The sequence below is a fragment of the Nyctereutes procyonoides genome, unplaced genomic scaffold, assembly GCF_905146905.1.
Source record: "Nyctereutes procyonoides isolate TBG_1078 unplaced genomic scaffold, NYPRO_anot_genome, whole genome shotgun sequence".
Taxonomy (NCBI): Eukaryota; Metazoa; Chordata; class Mammalia; order Carnivora; family Canidae; genus Nyctereutes; species Nyctereutes procyonoides.
The window spans coordinates 50,511,685-50,531,420 of record NW_026575135.1 but is presented as its reverse complement, the minus strand read 5'-3'; the positions used below and the strand labels follow the sequence as shown (position 1 = coordinate 50,531,420).

The 19,736-nt window shown below is 43.7% G+C and overlaps 2 protein-coding genes across 6 annotated transcripts in view; one reads left to right on the top strand and one right to left on the bottom strand.

The window, feature by feature from the left end:
• The window catches only part of SLC25A48 (solute carrier family 25 member 48), a 40,865-nt gene extending 37,615 nt beyond the window's left edge, over window positions 1-3,250 (top strand). For 4 of the 5 annotated variants that reach the window (XM_055302641.1, XM_055302638.1, XM_055302642.1 and 1 more), the window contains one exon: window positions 872-3,250. The gene's annotated coding sequence lies outside the window, so the exon portion shown is untranslated. The remainder of the gene's footprint in view (window positions 1-871) is intronic. The other variant, XM_055302639.1, reaches the window with a different exon arrangement.
• An 8,594-nt stretch (window positions 3,251-11,844) lies between these two features.
• IL9 (interleukin 9) lies at window positions 11,845-15,048 on the bottom strand. The gene is made up of 3 exons (XM_055301519.1): window positions 14,935-15,048; window positions 13,164-13,292; window positions 11,845-11,952 (listed from the first exon to the last, which is right to left on the bottom strand). Exons 1-3 carry the CDS (start codon window positions 15,046-15,048, stop codon window positions 11,845-11,847), a joined length of 351 nt encoding a protein of 116 aa, XP_055157494.1.
• Between the last annotated feature and the right edge of the window lie 4,688 nt (window positions 15,049-19,736).

Below are 19,736 nucleotides of genomic sequence, written 5' to 3'. Positions count from 1 at the left end.
GAAACGTCCCTGTCATTCGTTTCCTATCTAATCTGTGTTATGGGGCTTCAGTGGCCACCCTTCTTATCGCCAGAAAGCCCTTCTGAAGTCCCCACATGTGACTAGAGGTGAGCTAGGTGCTTAGTAACTGAGATCGACACAGAATTTGCCTGTTTGTACTGAGCTCACTGATTTGTTTTCCCATCCAGCAGGTTCAAAAGCCCTTGGAAAGGAGTAGAGGTGTATTTCACTGTACTGTACAAATTCAATGGCCCAGGCCCAGAAGTGAGGACTTAAACCAGACCACCCACCCTCTGTTACAGGGCACCATCTCCCCACCTCCCTACTGAACTCAGAGCATGAGTCCGAGAGCCCACAATGGGCTCCCAAAGCCCGGGAGGACAGCCTTTGCCCTCATTCCCACCTCCCACACCCTTTCCTCTCTCTCTCTCTCTCTCTCTCTCTCTCTCTCTCTCTCATTGCAAAAGATCACTGTGGCCCAAGGGATCTAAGAAAAGAAATCTGAGCAAGTGACTCCCTTAGTCAGATGCCCTCAGTGGCTCCCCATTGCCCTTTAGGTAAAGCTTTAGTCATCAACCCTGTCATCACCAGCATCCTGAAAATAACATTCTTACTCTTGCCTCTGGATCTTTACATATGCTGTGCCCACCTGACACTCTCTTATCACTGCCCCCATTCCCTTGTCCTTGGCTTCACCAACTCTTCTTTGTCATCCAGGCTTTAGTCTAGAAGTCTCTTCCTCCAGGAAGCCTGCCCTTATACCTCAGCCAAGATGAGTTGTGCTTGCTGTAGGTTCTTCCCACAGCCCCTGCTCAGCCCCTACCACATCCCCTTGCATCATAACTGCCTGATGACTTTTTCCACTCCCCAGCCAGCATGAAAGCCCTGGGACAGCTGCAACTTTTTCTTCACTTCTCTATTGCTGGTGCCTCACACAGAGCCTGACAGAGGTGGCCACTCAGAAACATCATTGAGAAGATGGACAATCAATTTCCAATATCCCTTCAGCTCCTTCTCTTCTTTTCCTCAGTTTCTCCTTCTCTAGCTCCAAACTGGGAACCTGGAGAGCTGAGAAGACAAAATGGGATGAGTCACTGATTTTTCTAGTCAACAGGAAACCATTTTGCTTCAGCCTTGGTGACTGCGAATTCTCTCCAGAAGGATGGCCTTCATCAAAAAGGTCTAGCAAACCTCTTGCTGCCTCCCCTGGGGCAGCAGACGCCTACTAGCATGTGTTGATGGGGCCTGGCCCTAGATCCAGGGGAAGGGCATGATGGATCAAACCCACAAGACTGAGCCCAGGACAAGCCCTAGAACGTAAATCAAATGCTTGAGCTTTTTACTAAAGCACCCACATTCACGGCTCTCCTGGCTTTTTGCCCTCTCTCATAAAAGGAAAAGAGTAGTAACACATTTTGCATACTTAAACATCTTGAGTGAAGCGCTACTGTCTTTGGGTTTTGTCCGGGGCCAGACAGAGGAATGATCTTGTTCTTAAAGCTGTGCTCAGATATTGGCCACTTCCCACCGTGAACAGATGAAAGTGGCTTTCCAAAAAATCCTATAATAAAATCAGTGCCTCTTTATTATAGAAAAAGACAGAAAATATGAATAAGCAGAAAGAACAAAAAAATACCTATTTTATGCAATTTTTTTAACTTGTTCTTATCGTTTAATAGGTCAGACCATTTTTTCTTATGTGATTAAATATTCAGCAGCAAGGTGGCTTTAGTGCCAAGACCTTGCCAAACCCAGAGCAGCTGGATGCTTGCTAACACTTGGTCACTTGTCACCACCCTGGTGATGGCTACTTCAGGAGGAAGGAAGAAGTTTCTAACAAGCCAAATTCTGATCGTCCTGGATTTGGCCTTTCAGAGCAGTGACCACCCCATTTGGAAGCTCTTCTTTCTGAAAATACTCTCACGGTACAAGAGGCACACATGGGTGCTGGCTTTGCCTCTGCTGGAGTAGGAGAGGAGGCTGTGGCCCTCCAGTGGAAGGGGAAGGTTCCCAGTGACTTTTCTGGGCCTCATCTTGAACAAGTTTCACCTAAAGAGTTACAACTTCCGAGGCTCTTTATCAAGTCCTGGATTTGAATTTACCAAGTAGCTCTGAATTCATGGGCAGGTCATGCTCTAGGAAGCAGTAGCATCCAGTCTTTGAAGACATGGAAACCAGTGCCTTCCTCCTAGTCTAGGCTGGGGGTGGAGTGAGACATGGTGGGTATTGGAGAACTGCAGAGCCCGACAGTCCCTGAGAAGGGGCAGGAGGGTAACTATCTTGAGTCCCTGAGTATAGGTGGTGGGATGGCATGGAATTGTGTCCAGTGTCTGTGGGGAGCAGAGTCCAACCCTTGGCTTGTGCAGCCTCCTTCCATCTAGCAGAGGCAGAGTTCTCTTTTATCTCCCACCAGCTCCCATGAAGGAATAATGCTTACTTTTCATTCATCCTCTCAGTTATTTCTCCCACAAAGCCACACCTGTGAATGACCCAAGGGCCATGTGAAACAGTGAATGTCACATGAGGTGGTTGTTTGGAATGTGGATAGTTTTATCTGTTCACAGGGAGATACCCGACTCAGACACCACGAGAAATATGCCCCTTGTTGGTAGAAGTGGGGTCCCAACCCTGGTCAGCAGTCAGTTCTTCAGCCTGTTGGAAGCCCATGAATCCAGCAGAGCCATCCCTACCCACAGGCCAGGATCCACTGTCCCAGAAACTTGTTGGAATAATGCAGGTCTGCTTCTTGCTGTGACGTTCTTGCTCCAGACCTCATTGATCTGCTTTCAGTTCCTGGAAAATCCATTTTCAAGGAATGAAGATGCATTCTTCCTATAATACCTTTGTTGGACATTTACGAATTGCCACGGACAACCTCATGGCCCTTCACATCTGTTCTCAGGGGTGATACTCTGCCAACTGTTGCTTCACAGAAATGATTTTCTCAATGATTTGTTGACCCTTGGGTCTTGCTGACTGATAATCCCGGTTAGATGAAAGCCTTATTTTTCATCCTTTTTCCCAAGGGCCAGTGTCACCTGGCCGGATATGTTGTGCCCTGACCACAGCCTCATTTTGCTACAGGCTGTGCCGAGGTCAGCCACCTGTAGAGGCAAGCCTTGGGAGAGCCTCCCTGCCTGAGCAGCAGCACATGCCAAAAAGGCACTTGGGAGGTGGTGGCGCTGAGCGTGCTGGGCCCGACATTCTTGCAGCTTTGTCTTCACGGGGAGAACAAAACACAATAAAATACTTTGCCCACAGTCTGGTTTCCAAAATGGTTTCATTATTCTAAATTTTCTCCCTCACTAAAATCACCACGTGGAAAGGCTACTGCTCTTCTGCTGCCCCATGGCATGTGTCCACAACGCCACTCTCACTTCTGTGCCTGCACTGGTGCCCCAGATGAGTCATAGAGTCTTTTCCTGATGAGCTAAATGCTACTTCAGAATCTTCAGCATTGGGCCCTGGGCAGCCACCACCAGCCAGCAGAACTGGCATGCACATTAATTGCCATTTGTATTTTAGATCCCAGTGGGGAAAATCTCCTTAGATTCCTTTCCTTTGCCTTTTGAAAGTGTCTCCCTCGATTTTTTTTTTCTCTCCTGCTGCACCACAAAAACAAGTCACCCAAAGGCTCTCTTGGCTGATAAACTCCAGAATCACCACTTGGTGGCAGCAGAGATCAACAAAACCATCCACAGATATCAGCTTCTGGTACCTTATGACCAGGGTCCTCAGTGGTAGAGCATCTGAGCCTCAGGACTCTTCTCTTCCTGTTTTCTAGATCTCACTGTCTACCTCGTTGTTGTCCTTTACTTCTCTGTAGTGGAAAGAACCTCAGACTAGAGAGAATTCCACCTTGTGTTCCAGGTCTGGACTATCATCAGCTACTTTTGTGACCTTGGGAAACTTTTGTCCCCTCTGGGCCTCAGTTTTCTTATCTGTAAAATGGAGGATTTAACAGTGGGTCTCCATTATTTACCTACTAGGGTTTTGGTAAGAATCAAATGCAAACATGGTTTCATAAACTATAAAGTTAAAAAAAAACACAGGAGTTGGGGAACGCAAGGAGAGCATCACTTATGTGATTTTTCTAGTTTCTTATTTTGACCTCCCTTCCTCTCTCTGAGTCTGAATTGTTTGCAATGCAGGGTGCTTGCAGTAGTGTTCCTTGGACCTATCTCTACAGGTGAAACCCCAAGAACTACAGGTGCCTGGCCTCCAGGCTTTTGGACCTCCAAATGGACCTCCAATGCACATCCTTTGCATAGGGCATCTGTGAAAAGTCCACAGCCAACATCACATTCAGTGGTGAAAGGCTAGATGCTTTCCCACTAAGGTTAGGAACAAACAAGACAAGAAGGGCTGCTCTCACCACTTTCATTGCACATTGTATGGAGGTGCTAGCCAGGGCCCTTAGGCAATGAAATGAAATAAAATGCATCCAAATTGGAAAGAAAAATGGAACTGCTTCATGTGCAGGTGATATGATCTTATACACAGAAAATCCTAAAGAATGCATTGAAAAAATATTAGAACCAACTAGCACGTTCAGCAAGATTTCAGGATACAAGATCAGCAACAGAAATCAACTACATTTCTATACCCTAGCAATGAACATTCCAAAAAATGAAAGTAAGAAGGCAATTCCATTTACAATACCATTTGAAAAGTAGGCATATCTTAACAGGAGATGTGCTAAACTGATATGCTGAAAACTACAAAGGTTTGTTGAAAGAGACTTTTAAATATCTAAATAAATGGAAAAGTATTCTATGTCATGGGTCACAAGACTAAATAGTGTTCAAATATTGTTAAGTAAGGTGGCAATATTTCCCAAATGGATGTATAGATTTAATGCAACTCCTTTCAAAATCCTAGCTGGCTTTTTCTTGGGAGTGGGTGCAGAAATTGACAAGCTAATCCTAAAATTCATATGGAAATGCAAAGGACTCAGAACTGCTGAAATGATCTTGATAAAGAATAAAATTGGAAGACCCACACTTCCCTACTACAAGGCTATGTTAATCAAGACAGTGTCATGCTGGCATTAGATCTGATATATAGATCAATGGGATACAAGTGAGAGTCCAGAAATAAACCCTTACATTTATGGTCAATTGATTTTGTCAATGGTGCCAAGACAATTCAAAGCAGAAAGAATAGTCTTTCTAACAAGTAGTATTGGTACAACTATACATCCACATACCAAAAGTCAGGATCTTATTACACACAGTATATGAAAATTAACTCAAGATGGGTCATGGAGTGAGATGTAAGAAGTAAAGCTATAAAATACACAGAAGGCAATATAGGAGTAAATCTGCATGAACTTGTATTGGACAGCGGTTTCTTAGAATACCAAAAGTGCAGCTGACAAAACAAAAACAACAACAAAAAAAAAAACACCTGTGACAAAATATAGACAATTGGGATTACAATTAAAAACTTTCATGCTGCAAACGGATCCCATCGATAAAATGACAACCTGCAAACTGAGAAAATATTTGCGAATCTTATATCAGATAAGGGACTCCTATCGAGAATATATAAAGAACTCTTCAAAAAAAAAAAGAACTCTTGCAGTTTAACAATAAAAAGACAAGTAGCCCAATTAAAAAAAAATGGGCAAAGCATTTGAACAGACATTTCTCCAAAGAAGATATGCAAGTGACCAATGAGCACATGAAGAGATGCATCAGTAGTTATTAGGGAAACACAAAGCCACAATGAGATACTGCCAGAAACCCGCTGGGATGGCTATAATTGAAAAGACTGAAAACATCAATTACTGATAAGAATGTGGAGAAATGATGGGAATGGAAACTGGTGCAGCCCCTTTAGAAAACAGTTTGGCAGGGCAGCCCTGGTGGTGCAGCGGTTTAGCGCCACCTGCAGCCTGGGCTGTGATCCTGGAGACGTGGGATCGAGTCCCATGTCGGGCTTTCTGCATGGAGCCTGTTTCTTCCTCTGCCTGTGTCTCTGACTCTCTGACTCTCTCTCTCTCTCTCTCTGAATAAATAAATAAATAAATCTTTAAAAAAAAAACAGTTTGGCAGTTCCTCAAAAATTAAATAGAGTTACCATATGACCTAGGGGCATCTGGGTGGCTCAGTTAAGCATCTCTTGATTTTGGCTCAGGTCATGATCTCAGAGTGGTAATATGGAGCCCCGCCTCGGGCTCTTCCCTGGGCAAGGAACCTGCTTAAGATTCTCTCTCTCCTTCTCCCCTTTCTCTCTTTCTCTAAAAAAAAATGAATACCTATGACCTGGCGGCTCTACTCCTAGGTATATACTCAAGAGAAATGACAGCATATGTCTCACAAAAACCTTCACATGAATGTTTGTAGCAGCATTATTCATTATGGCTGAAAAGTGGAATCAACCCAAATGTCTATCAACAGATGGATAAACAAAATGCAATATATCCACACAACAGAATATTATTTAGCAATAAGGAGACAAAGTATGGCTGTATGCTACAACATGAATGAAAGCATCGTACTAAGTCAAAGAAGCCAGTTACAGAAAAACACATATTGTATGATTCCATTTATAGGAAAAATCCAGAAAAGGCAAATTTATAGAGAAGAAAGTAGATTATTAGTTGATTAAGGAGAATAGGGAATGGCTGCTAATGAGCACAGGATTTCTTTTGGAGGTAAAGAAGGTGTTCTGGAATTTAGATGGTAGTGATGATCTGCATGGCTCCATAGTGACTGACACTGAAAACCACTGACCTGTACACTTTAAGTGGGTGGCTGTTCTTTACATTTCTGTTGAGGGCTCCCTTTGCAGAGGAAGAGAGGTCTTGGTCTAGAGTAGGTGAGGGGAGCAGGCTAGGAAAGGAATGTCAGAGTTGAACCTTTGCAATATCTACCTGCTTCAAATTGGATGGATGGGCAGATAGACCAGTGGGGACTGATTACAGCCAGTAACCTCTGGGCTTGGCTTTGGTCAGTGTCACTGTGCCCTGGACTGGAATCTTCTGGAGACAACTCTGCCTGGGACTGGGCAGTCTGGACAAGGCAGAGGCTGTGTTGAGAGCTTCCACGCTCCTGTTGGTTAGGTGTAAGATATGGCTCTAGGGCCAGTTACCTGAGTTGGAACCTTGGCTTCACTTAGAGCAGTGTGCTTGGGGCAAGTTATACTAACTTCTCTGGGCCTCAGTTGCCCCATCTATGCACTGGGATTAACAAATTTACATATCTACCTCATGAGGTTCTTGGAAAGATCCAACTGGACAAGCAGATTGCTTGGTACACAGTGAACACTCAATGCATGTTCATTCATTCTCCTTTCTCCAAGCTACTTTTTAGATAAATCTCAACTCTTCTGACATGGGTAGGAGAGTAATTACAGTGCACCTCATCACAGGCCCTGAGAACTCTGGGCTGAGCTTGCCTGCAGGGGTATATCCTGTGGGTTATGTGACTTTTTGCAGAACAACTGAGGGAAACCACCAGGCCACACTGTTGACTCATCTATGACAGTGGATCGCAGCTCATCTCTCACCCCATCTTCTCTGGCAGCCGACGGTGGCCCCAAGCTGTGTTCTGAAATCATCACCAACAACTAGCATCTGTCCTCGCTGTGATCCCCACATGGAGTGAGTACTGCTGAGGTGGCAGCTCCCAGTGCTGTGGGTGGTGAACCACACTGGGGAACATATCTGGTGCCATTCAGAAAACCCAAGGGGAGGAGACGAGAGAAGGGGCTGTGGCCAAGACCCAGGATGCTACAGAAGCCTGTGTCCCTCCCTGAGAGGCCAGCTGGCCCCAGATAAGCCCTTGGGAGAGAGTGCCCTACTTCTGTTAAGTGGGGCCAGAGCTAGGGAATTACACAATTCTGAAGTCCAAAGGTTCTGAAAGCCCAAGATTTGCTGAGACTCATTTGGCTGCAAAACCTGACTACTTTGTGTGACTGCTCATGTATTATTTTTTTTGGAGAATATTAATATACTTAATTACAGAATCCTGTCTCACACCCTGCTCTGGGTATTATGTAACATATGGCGAATGAGCAATGTGTTCCCTTTTTAGAAGGCCAAATAGTTTCAATTCTGAAAGCTATCTGGTCCTCAAGTTTTGGACTAAGGGAGTATGGACCCATATAATTATGAATCTGCTTTACCCTCAGACTGTAGTCCGAAGCAACACACCCTGATATACATGAAATAGGAAAAGAATAGAGTGGAGAGAACGATAGATTTGGGATGAGCAAGGGTCCTGCTCTAGGTCTCACCAGCTTGTAGGACTTTGGGAAGGTCTTTAATCATTTAGAGCCTCAATTTCCTTACTTACAAAACAGAAATAATAATCCTTAACTCTTGTGGTTATTATGGGATTAAATGAGATAGTGCATGCTAAGTATATACAGAGTAAGTGCTTAGTAATCACATGCTTAATTTGAATACATTATAATGTATGTACTGGCCAGATAGAGCTTTTTCCTCAGTGCTTTGTGCCCTGGGATCCTCAGACCAGTTAGAGAGCTAGGCAGGACAGTCACTGTCTTCAGGACAGTGCTAAAGACAGTTAGTGCTCGGAATTTCTGGTCTTGGGGAAGAAGTCATGTGGGAGACGCTGGGATAAACTACTATAAACAGTAATAGTGGAACACGATGTCTTGTATCCACTCTTACGGGAGATGCTCAGAACTCCTTGTCAGAGCCTATGCCCCAGGCCCCCCCCCGCCCCCACCTCTGCTCCATGATGCTTCTCACTTCTCTTGGGAAGCAAGTGGGGCAACAGGCTGTGATGACTGTCTATTTGTCTTAAGGTCTATGTTCACTACAAAATGCTTATGGCCTTTGGCATTGAGAGAGGACAAAGGCTAGGCCATTGGTCCCCTTCTGAAAGCCTCTTGACAGAAAATCTGACTTTTGCCCTTTCATATACATGTCACTGTAAATAAATCATTGAGAAATTTGTTCCTTTCCATGCAAGCTAAGACTAAAACAATGATGATTGGCTTCCCCATGGACTCAAAATTTCTACACTCCAGAAGATAGCCCAGGCTCCTCTGACCTCGGTGCAGCTCGCTAAAATTCCTTCTCCCTCTCCCCCAGGCAGAAGGGGCTTGGCTGCAGGTGCAGCACTGAATTTGTGCCCACCCCCTCACTAAAGGGTCTGTACAACTCCAGAGGACCAGGGCTACTTAGAGTATCAGAGAATCTTACCTTTGGCTGAGGACTGCTTAAAATGCTGGTCACCTCTGGGCTGTGTGGGTGTTGCAGTTGGTTAAGCGTTCAGCTCTTGGTTTTGGCTCAGGTTGTGATCTCAGGGTTGTGAGATCGAGCTCTGTGCCGGGCTCCATATCAGGCTCTGTGTCTGGCTCCATTCCCAGCATGGAGTCTGCCTGAGAGTCCCTCTCCCTCTTCCTCTGTCCTTGCCCCCTGCCATGCTCTCTCTCTCTCTCTCTCTCTCAAATAAATAAATAAATCTTTTTAAAAAATACAATAAAATACAAGTCACTTCTCATATTGCTTGACATTGTAACTGATAAAAAAAAAAAAAAAAGCTGAGGGATCCCTGGGTGGCGCAGCGGTTTGGCGCCTGCCTTTGGCCCGGGGCGCGATCCTGGAGACCCGGGATCGAATCCCACATCGGGCTCCTGGTGCATGGAGCCTGCTTCTCCCTCTGCCTGTGTCTCTGCCTCTCTCTCTCTCTCTCTCTGTGACTATCATAAAAAAAAAAAAAAAAAAAAAAGCTGAGCAAAGCTCACTGAAGAACTCTTGATGCTCCGAACTTTCTGTGGTATTGGGTATCAAAAATACCCAAGGATGGTCTAGCTCAATAGAGAGGGAAAGTCATCCTAATTTTGACAGTACCTGGAAAAATACTCCCCATGGTAGATTCCTGTAAGCTCTTCCCAAGCCTCTAACCCTTCAAGTAGTAGGAGCAAGGGTGATTGTGATTGTCAGACCATCCCAACCCCAAGACCCTCACCTTAACCCTGCCTTCACCCTGCCCATCACACAGAGTGGCAGGCCATGCAGGAAGTTACTGGCAGGCGGTCCCCCCAAGTGGCCAGGTCAGGTGAACCCCACACTTGGGGCCAGCCTGGAGCTCTGTGAAGGGACCTCGCCTTTTTTTAAATAAAGATTTTATTTATTTATTCATGAGAGAGAGAGAGAGAGAGAGAGGCAGAGACATAGACAGAGGGAGACCCCGGGATCATACCCTGAGCCAAAGGCAGACAAACACTGAGCCACCCAGGTGCCTGGGACCTCACCTTTCTGAGCACATGTAGTGGTTCTGGGAGCCATCTCTTCTCTAGGTGAGCACATTCCTGACCTACAGACCAGTTCATACTCTGTTTTTGCATCTTCAATGTCTTTTATTCCATTAGTATTTATGGAGTGCCTACTCTGGTATAGGAGTAGGACAGGCTCAGGATGGGCATCTGGTATACACCAGTGAGTTAACAAAGCTCTCTGCCTTCAGGGAGCTAGCATTTGAGTGAAGAGACAGACAGTAAACATGGTCAAGTAAGAAATTCTAGAGTATCTTGGAAGGTATAAGCATTGCAGAATAGAAGACAGAATCTGAGTCCTGGGGTAAGTGGCAGGTTAAGTATTAAGGTAAGATGGTTAGTTTATTAATCAGAGTTCTCCAGAGAAATAGAACCAATAGGCTGGATAGATAGACATACAGATAGGTAATAAGGAATTCGCTCATGTGATTTAAGGAGGCTGGGAAATCCCATAAACTGCTGTCTGCAATGTTGAGGCCCAGGAAGCAGCTGGTGTGGCAATCATACCAGTCCAAAGGCATGAGAGCCTGGGAGCTGATGGTGTAAGTTCCAGTCCACGTGTAGAAGAATGTCCCAGCTCAAGCTGTCAGACAGAGCCAGTTCTTCCTCGCCTTTTCATTGGATTTGCATGAGGCCTTCATTGGATTTGCATGAGGCCCACGCACAAGGGGCACAGCTTCTCAGCCTACCAATTCAAATGCTAATCTCATCCAGAAACACCCTCACTGACACACCCAGAAGCAATGTTTGGTTAAATATCTGGGCACCCTGTGGCCTGGTCAAGGTGACATTTAATTTACCATCAGAGACAGCCACGCTCTGCCAGGCTGACTAGCTAGTTCAAGGATCCCTTCAGTATAGCCCCCATCAGGCTCTGAACCCCAGCTGGGCAACCTGTCCAGCATGTGGGGGATACTAGCTGATGGTCTCTGGTGCAAATAGGTGACTACTGATCCTAAGGTTGCTCTGCTTTGTGCTCTAACTCAGAGGGTCTGCTCCATTGGTCTTGCCCTGGCTCAGCTTCAGGTACTCTGCTGTCTTCTATGTGCAGGCGCCTACATTCCTGGGTGGGCTCCCACCTCCTAGGCTTACCACACTGCCTTCTCCCATTTCAGGTGCACAGGTGGTTTCTCAGGACCCTGAACTCCTCAGTAGTGCCCCCAGCACCCACACATAGGGTGCATCAGGCATGCCCTGAGCCTCCCTGACAGCAATCCTGTGGCTCTGTCCACACACCCTTCCTAACTGTGCCCTCTACGTCCCTAGCCATGACTAGCAGCACTTCCAGTCTGTTCTGAATAAGGAATCTTGTTATTATAGGAGTCTATGATCCATTCAGTCCCCCCAAGAGTTTGTAACTTTCTTTTTTTCTGAGCAGCAAGGAGCGAATAAGCACCAAGAGACCAAATTGTGTTCTTTTTCTTCATCTATATTTATTACAAAATACATTATTTTAAACAAATTATTACCACTGATTTTTTTTTATTACCACTGATTTTGATTTAGCATGGTTTCACCTGATTTTTTAACTGCTCCAACTTAAAGAAGAGGCTTTTTAATTCAATAAATAGCATAAATAATTCATCTTCATACTGTGACTCCCTTTTTTTTCTGGAAAATTTCCTGGAGACTCCTCAGAAACATCAGCGTGTTGCCTGTTGTGGTTTGGTTACATGGCTGTTCACAGGAGAAATACTGTGGGGAGAAGAGTTAACAAAGACAGTGATTAAATAGTAGGGACCAGGAACCACCCTACTTGCAGCCCTGCGAGAGGTGGAGTGGGGGTGCAGTGGGGCAAGGTGGGGTGGGGTAGGTTGTACAGACAGCAGGGGCTTGAGACAGAGCAAATGCATGGAGACGTCCAGGGCTAGCATGTTGTATAGCCAGTGTAGGTGGCGGACTTTGTGCTACCATCTCAGGGGTGAGACACACACACGCACACACACACATACACACAGATACCTATCAAATGGTCCTAAATCTCTTCACTAGAAGAGAACTTTTCTCAGGATTCTTTGAGTCCCAATGTTTTATTATCCTGTTTGGTCATCCTTCCAAGGTCATTGAGTAGCACTTTGGCTAAGAGAGTCATTGGGGTCAGATGGACCAGAGTTCCAATCTCAACTCTGCCACTTATTAGTATCTAGCTTTGGGCAAATGGGTTAACCTCACTGAGCATTGCTTTCCTCCTCTAATAAAGTGAGGGTGACAAATGATCATTGAAACACTTGTTATTGAAATGTTATTGTAAAAAAAAAAGGAATGTTATTGTGATGAAACAGTAAATATTAAGCATTTAGACTACATGCTGTTGATGGTAAGTAGCTCAGTTAAGTAGCTGAGTGAAGAGCTCTCTGCCTTCTGTGGACACACGTGGAGATGCTAATTCTCAAAGAGTCATCCTCCCCTTTCCCTCCAGGGACAAGGGCATATGCGGAAGAAGAGAACTTGCCAGTAGGTGCTTAAGGCAAATGGCAAGCCTCCCTCTGTATCTGAGTGTTTGCACCTTCTTAGCCAATCAAAAAAAAAAATCTTTTTATAGGCCACAACAAACACCCTGTTAGTGAATTGAATTTCTAGCATAACTTAATAACTTTTGAGGCACAGCTCTGATCCTCTAGATTGAAACTTCTTATTACAATCAGGACAGATTCTTTCATTATTCAATAAAGTGGAAAGAAGTAAATGGCAACATGGGTATGAGTATTTTTTAAAACTAGAGGGAATAATGGGCTAGCGGGGTGGATCTCACTTTTTGTCATTCTGAGTAAATTTCTTAGGGAACTCTTATTGACCTTGAACTACCAGTTCCAACTTTATCATCCTTCTTCATTTAGATAGAGTTGTCATTGACCTTCACATAAAAATAACTAAGTAGAGCATATCACAGATAAAAACAAATTCACCTTGCACTTGTTCTTTAGGCCTTGGACTGTTCTTTTTACTCGATTGAAAATCAGAAGGTATTTTGCTCCCACTGTGGAGTTGATCAACTGGGACAGACCCTCTTGGAAGCATGGTGTGGTGCAGTTGTCCTGGTAAATAAAAAGAATTTATTGAAAGAAACACTCTGAGGGCCACTTTGAGAAGAATTACAAAGAGAACACTTTCAGGCACTATTTTCATTTAACCAATGTAGCCTAAACTGGTATTATTTTTAGACAAGTCCCTTGTTGGTCTAGGAAATGACCTTCAGCATTTCAAGGCAAGGACATTTTTCAGCAGTGACACTCCTTGGAGATTTCCAGTATGCTCCATCCAAGGAACACAAAGCCTGTGGATGCTGGAAAACAACTAATTCTAGTCTCCTTTACACCTAATGTTCTGTTCCATGTCTTGTAAAAGTAAGTTCCAAAGTAGAGAGAAAGGAATTCCCACCAGTCTGATGGGATGTGCCAATTGGATAGAGCCACTGTCTCAGCAGTAGCTAAAATCATAGACCATAAACTGAAGGGCTGGCCTGGGCTACAGGATGCTTGGTTCTTCCTCGGCAGGTGCCTCACACTTGTCTCATCTAGTGGATGTGCCCCGATGGGGTGTGATATATCTGACCCCTGCTAGGGTAGGAAACCAGAGAATTTCTTCCATACTTCCTCTTTGCCTATGTGAGGAATGACCCTCTGGAAGCCCTTTGCACTTTCCTTCTACCTGAGACACCCTAACCTCCGAGCATTCAAACTGTGCAACAGCCACCCTAAATCAACTAAAAAAAAAAAAAAAAAAAAAAAAACCAGATTGGAAGGGAGGGAAGAAGGGAAAAGGTATAGCACAGGGATAGTTTATGCAAGAGGAAAAAAGCATTAATTTTACTTACTCATTTTGCAATCCTAGAATTTTAGGAAATCAGTAAGCAATACAATACACGCTACATTCTTATATTCTCAGCTCCAGTTTGATTTAATTGTGCACATGGCCACTAATCCAGAAAGGCATCCGTGATTCTTTTTAAAACATTGAATAGGGATCCCTGGGTGGCGCAGCGGTTTGGCGCCTGCCTTTGGCCCAGGGCGTGATCCTGGGGACCCGGGATCGAATCCCACGTCGGGCTCCCAGTGCATGGAGCCTGCTTCTCCCTCTGCCTGTGTCTCTGCCTCTCTCTCTCTGTGACTATCATAAATAAATAAAAATTAATAAAAATAAAAAATAAAAAATAAAAAAAAATCAGATTGTTAAAAAAATAAAAAATAAAAAAATAAAACATTGAATAGTGTGCAAACTTCTGAAGGCATAAAGCGAGGTATAGAGGATAGAATTTCAAGAGCCTGATATTATAAGGACATATTGAGGGGTAAAAATTCAATCAAGGTACATTTTCTTACTTAAAATTGCCAAATGGAGCTATTTATTTTTACTTGAAAACTTTGAAGGAATATGATGTCAAGAGTATATTGTTTTGTTCTACTTACAGAAGAAATGGGCAGACACAAACAGTCGGTCACCTGCAAAAGAAGAATTCCATAGTAAAGATGCCAGATGCAAACATGAAAATAAGTTTGGAAAGTTCTCAAAAGAGCATTTACTCACATTGGTGCTGCAACTGCAGCTTGAAGGGGGATGTTTCTAAAGGACGTAGAAAGACAAGAACCCATCATGGGTGGTGAGTTTTTCATCCTTAAGTGAGTTCACCTAAATTTCCATTAGCTGCCTTCCCATCTGGTGCCCGACTCTGCAGCTTACCTGCACTTTGTCAATGAGGTACCTGACATCACTGATCCCCATAAAGCTAAAACACTCCTGGCTGGCCACAGAGCAGAGGAGCAGAACAGAGGCAAGGACTGTGGACAGGAGCATCTTGACAGGAGCTGAAAGTTGGCTTGCAGATGACTTGAATTCACACCGTATTTAAAGGTCCCTTGCAAACCTGGAAAAACCCTGACATCAAACTGATACCAGGTGCCCACTTGTTCCACGTAAGTTTGGGTCACTTGACATAAAAAAAATACATATACATCAAACTGAGTCACTCGGCACAGACTAATATGTTACATTGTGCTAGGAAATGTCATTCCCCAGAAAAGATGCTTTTCAAACAGTTGGGTACTGAGGGACCGAAGGAAAAGTTAAAGATCTTAAAACCATATTTTTTTAAGGCAGATATTCTAGTTGTGAGAGTTAGAATACTTTCCATGAAAGCTCAGATCTGTATTTTCCCCCTTTTTACTTTATTGGAAATGCTGATAAAATAGCCAATCACAGGTATTCTAATGAATGGGCCAGGAGGGGGCGGAAGAAAGAAATATCATGCCAGGGAGCTGCACTCTCTGGCTTTTTGCACACTTCAGGGTTTGAGCTCCGTGAAGCATTGCAACCTTCATCCTACTATATTTCATTCCCAAATCTTAGCAGTGTTTTTCATGCCTGGGGCCAGATTCTCCACCCCATACAAATGCATCTTTGTGCAAATATTTCTTTAAACAGGTGTCTGAAGGAGAAAGAATGTGGCAACAGTGTCCATTAAAATTGGCCTGGAGGATTCCTTAGTGTCTTTAGGGAAATTATGTAGCACTGCACAGCATCCAGCCAAAACTCAGGGCTTGAAATAGGGTAGCAGCTAACATTTATTGAGCGCTTACTGCGTACCACTCACCATTTTAAGCACTTGCTGGGAATTAAGCCATGCAGTACATACAGCCAGATACTAATATGTCATCCTCATTTTTTATATTTTATTTTTAAGGATTTATTTATTTATTTATTTATTTATTTATTTATTTATTTATTTATTTATTTGAGAGAGTGGTAACATGCCCTAGAGAGAGCAGGAGAAGAGCAGAGGGTAAGAGAATCTCCAGCAGATTCCCTGCTGGAGCCTGAAGTGGGGCTCAGTCTCAGGACCCTGAGATCATGACCTGAACCCATTTTTTATTTTTAAGACACTGTCTGTATCTTAGCTTCCTGGCCATTTGATGAGCCAGAAAATTGTCTCACTATAGTCCTATGAGACAGGTACTCTGATTGACCCTCATTATGTTATAGATGGGGAAGCTGAGGCACAGAGATGCAAGTAATTTGCCTAAGGCCACACAGCCAGGAAGCAACAAAATTCATTTTAAAGCCCAGAAGTCTGGCTCCCAGGTTCAGCTCATAATCTGCTGTCCTTCCCTTTGTGTTTTTTGTTTGCCTCTCCCACCAGGATATACACCCCCTATGGGCCAGTCCCCCCTTTATATCCTCAGCACATGGGCAGGTGCCTGAGGAACAGTGAGCTTTTGCTAAATGCTTGTCGAATCAAAACATTAATGTGGAAAGCGGTTTTTGAAATAGAAGGAAAACTCTGATTTTGTAAGGTTTCCAATCTGGTTTCTGGGGCATGTATCTGAGGTGTGTGTGCTTAAGAAAATTTATCGTCTACATACTAGAGATTGGAAAAGTGGGGATTCTGTTGTTTATCACTTTGAGCCATACTAACCAGTGGGACAAACTCAAGATTTTCTCACCGTGCCGTAGGAGCGCGTTGCTAATATTGCCATTCTCGTTGTGTGTCGTTCCTTCAGAGTTGTGGCAGACTGTGGGAAAGAGAGGTATCTTGGTAGCAAGCAAAATAAGATGAAATTGGCTTTCTGCCAACTTCCCAAAATCTTTCTGTAGTTCCATACCTGTCCTCAGCACGTACTAAGGAGAAGTCACAGAGGCCTGCCAGCTGATGGCAAGACTTTTATTACAGAGTCTGGTAGTGATGCCCTTTTCTTGCTGATAGAACCCTGGTTAGTTCAGGGCGGTGATGTACCCAGCCAAACACCCACTTCGTCATTCTCTCTGCTGCACTGCCACAGGTCGCCGCACAATGTGTTCTGATCAATGCAATACCTGTAGAATTCATTTTCTTTTCTGGTAACAGGAGGCAAAAGTAACTGAGATCTGCCCTTACCCTCTTATTGCAATTTGAGGGTGGGTGTGATGGCAAGAGCTTCTGAGGCCATCTTGTAACTATGCAGGAATGGACAAGAGAATTGCAGCAATAGCAACACTAACATTTTACATAAATAGAGATAATCATGAAAGGCAAGAAAAATAAAATAATGAGAGCAAAAATAGAAGGTAACAATGAGGATACAATGACGGTACTAAATTCTAGTTATCACTGCCTCCTGAGGACCCTGCATCTTGAAGCTCCGTAAAAATGGAAATCTCTTCTAAAAATGGAAATTGGCACATGCTAGAGAAACTTCAAAGATGTGCCAGCATCAAAATGAACCTTTCTCTCTAATATAATTGGAAGACCTAAAAGAGACTTGAAAAAGCAATCACCTGCTCTTTGTGGAGAACAATACTATTTAATGCCGTGCGTGTGAGGTGTGGAAATTATTTCCCATAGCCTCAAGTGTACCACTCACACTAAGGAAAACACTACGCTGTCCCTCTTGGTGTACAGATGGATGGAGGCTGTACCCAGAAAAAGTGGGCTTGTGCAAAGCCATATGTTCAGTTACCAGTGGGGGATAGGAGAGTGTAGTGGTTAACACCAGTGACCTTGAAGTCAGACCAGCTAGGTTCCAATCTTCTATCACTTTCTGCCTATATGGACTTGGGCAAGTTGCTTGGCCTCCTAACTGTAAGATAAGGATGGGGATAGGATTGGGGTTGTCATGTAAGCCCTACCTCAGAAGATTCTTGTAAAGGTTGAAAGAAATTCTTACTCAGAGCTTAAGTTTGATGTTTGATGGGACAATATAGCCCAGTGTAGATGTCAACCCACTATAACCCACTTAGCCAGATCCACTGTAAGGCCTACAAACCAAAAATTCTTTTTAACCTTTTAAAGGGTTGATTTAAAAATAATTAATAAAGAAAAACAGAGAAAAGCCTAAAATATTTATGGTCTGGCCCTTTACAGAGAGAGGCCTGCCCCTGGCATACTTCACACAGCACATTCCACATTTTCAGTAGATCTCCTCTATGATCTTCCCCTCTTGGGAAATGTCAAGCTAGGAGTTGGTGGTCTGAGTGTCTCTTTTCCAATTGTTCTTCCAGTTATTCAGCTCAGACCTCTCTACAGAGGGGAGAGCAGAGGAAGCCCTGGAATCATCAGCTGCCAGGTTCTCTGAAGTGCTAGAAGCCCATCATCTTCTGCAGCTGGCTATAGAGTGAGCTTCCTTGCCCCATGAGCCAAAGGTCTTCTCTTGGCAAAGCTAGGTACCTACCATTCAAGGTATCTCAAGTAGGTCCTGGTGGTTTATTGGAAGAGCCCCACATATTGAAGTCTGGAGAAAAGCAGATGAACTAACATTCCCTTCTCTCTGCCTCAAATCCCGGCCCAACCTGCTGATCTTGAGTCACCTACCCTTGTATCCATCTCCAAGTATGGTTGCAGAGAAATGCTATCAATGGACACCGATGCTCCTTGGGCAGATTACCTAGACTTTCCAAGCATCCAAGGACCACTAACAGTCACCCACACAGGAATCTGGGGTAGATTACTCAGCCTTACCTCATAGAAGGATAGAGGAATTCAATTTGGGATGCTTCCTCAAATGTGAACCATGTTTCCATTTGGAAATGTAGTCTGGTCTGGTCCAGACTATGCTCATATTCTGCTCTCCCTCTTACCACCCACCCTACAGTCACATTGGTTGCTTTCTATTTCCAGCCTCCAGGCCTTTGTTCTTGCTAAGCTCTGCCTGGAATATTCTTCCTCAGCTCTACCATGTGTGTTCTGTTCTTATCCTTCAAGCTTCAACTCAAATGCCACTTCCTCCATGAGGCTCTTGCTGACTATAGTAGTCATGGCAATCTGCATGATCCTGTTTTGTGTCTATTCCTCCAGGTGGGCTTGAGTATCGTGAGAATGATATGATGTTGGACTCTGGTTTATTATTGTATTCCCAGGGCATGGTCTATATACTAAGTGCTCAGAAATTGCTGGTTAAGTGAATGAATAAGTACTTTTGTAAAAATGTATTTAATATATATTAAATCAACAAAATACACCCTCCTGCAGGGCAGTCCCTTCAGAACTTTGGAGGACTTTTTAATTTCTTCTCCTTTCTGGTTCTCACAGTCACTACACAAAGAAAGCATGTCAGGTGTGGGAACTGCGACTCTGTAAAGGAAGAAACAGGGTGAGAGAGTTGTGCGATGATTATATTCTTTACAATTCTTTTCTATCTTTTCAGCCACTCAGTTATAAAAATGAAAAGAATTAAGAATATTTAAATGCAGCTCTGGCGTTTAAAACACCATTACAACAGCAGATATTTATCTAGCAAAGTCTACAGCTTTTGAGGTTTAGGTTCTAGGATATATTGTGAGTAAGCAAATGATTTCTTACAGAGGAAACGCACCGAGCTCTGAAATTAATTACTCACCTGTTTTAAATATCAAGAAGATTGGAGAGTGGGATGCTTACCAAGATTTAGTGTAGATAGCATATTTTACAATAAATGAGAAAAGACAATACTCAGCCATTTATTTTGTTTCAAAGATAAAGTTTGACATTTTTATTTTGTGATTAAACACCCATGTGTCATGTATTATTTCTC

Excerpts from the sequence above, each read along its gene's own strand:
- IL9 (XM_055301519.1), bottom strand. The coding sequence starts at position 15,048 with ATGCTCCTGTCCACAGTCCTTGCCTCTGTTCTGCTCCTCTGCTCTGTG. Across the intron at positions 13,293-14,934 it reads ACCTCATTGACAAAGTGCAG|GACAACTGCACCACACCATG; the intron begins GTAAGCTGCAGA and ends TTTATTTACCAG. Across the intron at positions 11,953-13,163 it reads GCCTAAAGAACAAGTGCAAG|TATTTCTCCTGTGAACAGCC; the intron begins GTGAATTTGTTT and ends TTCTCCCCACAG.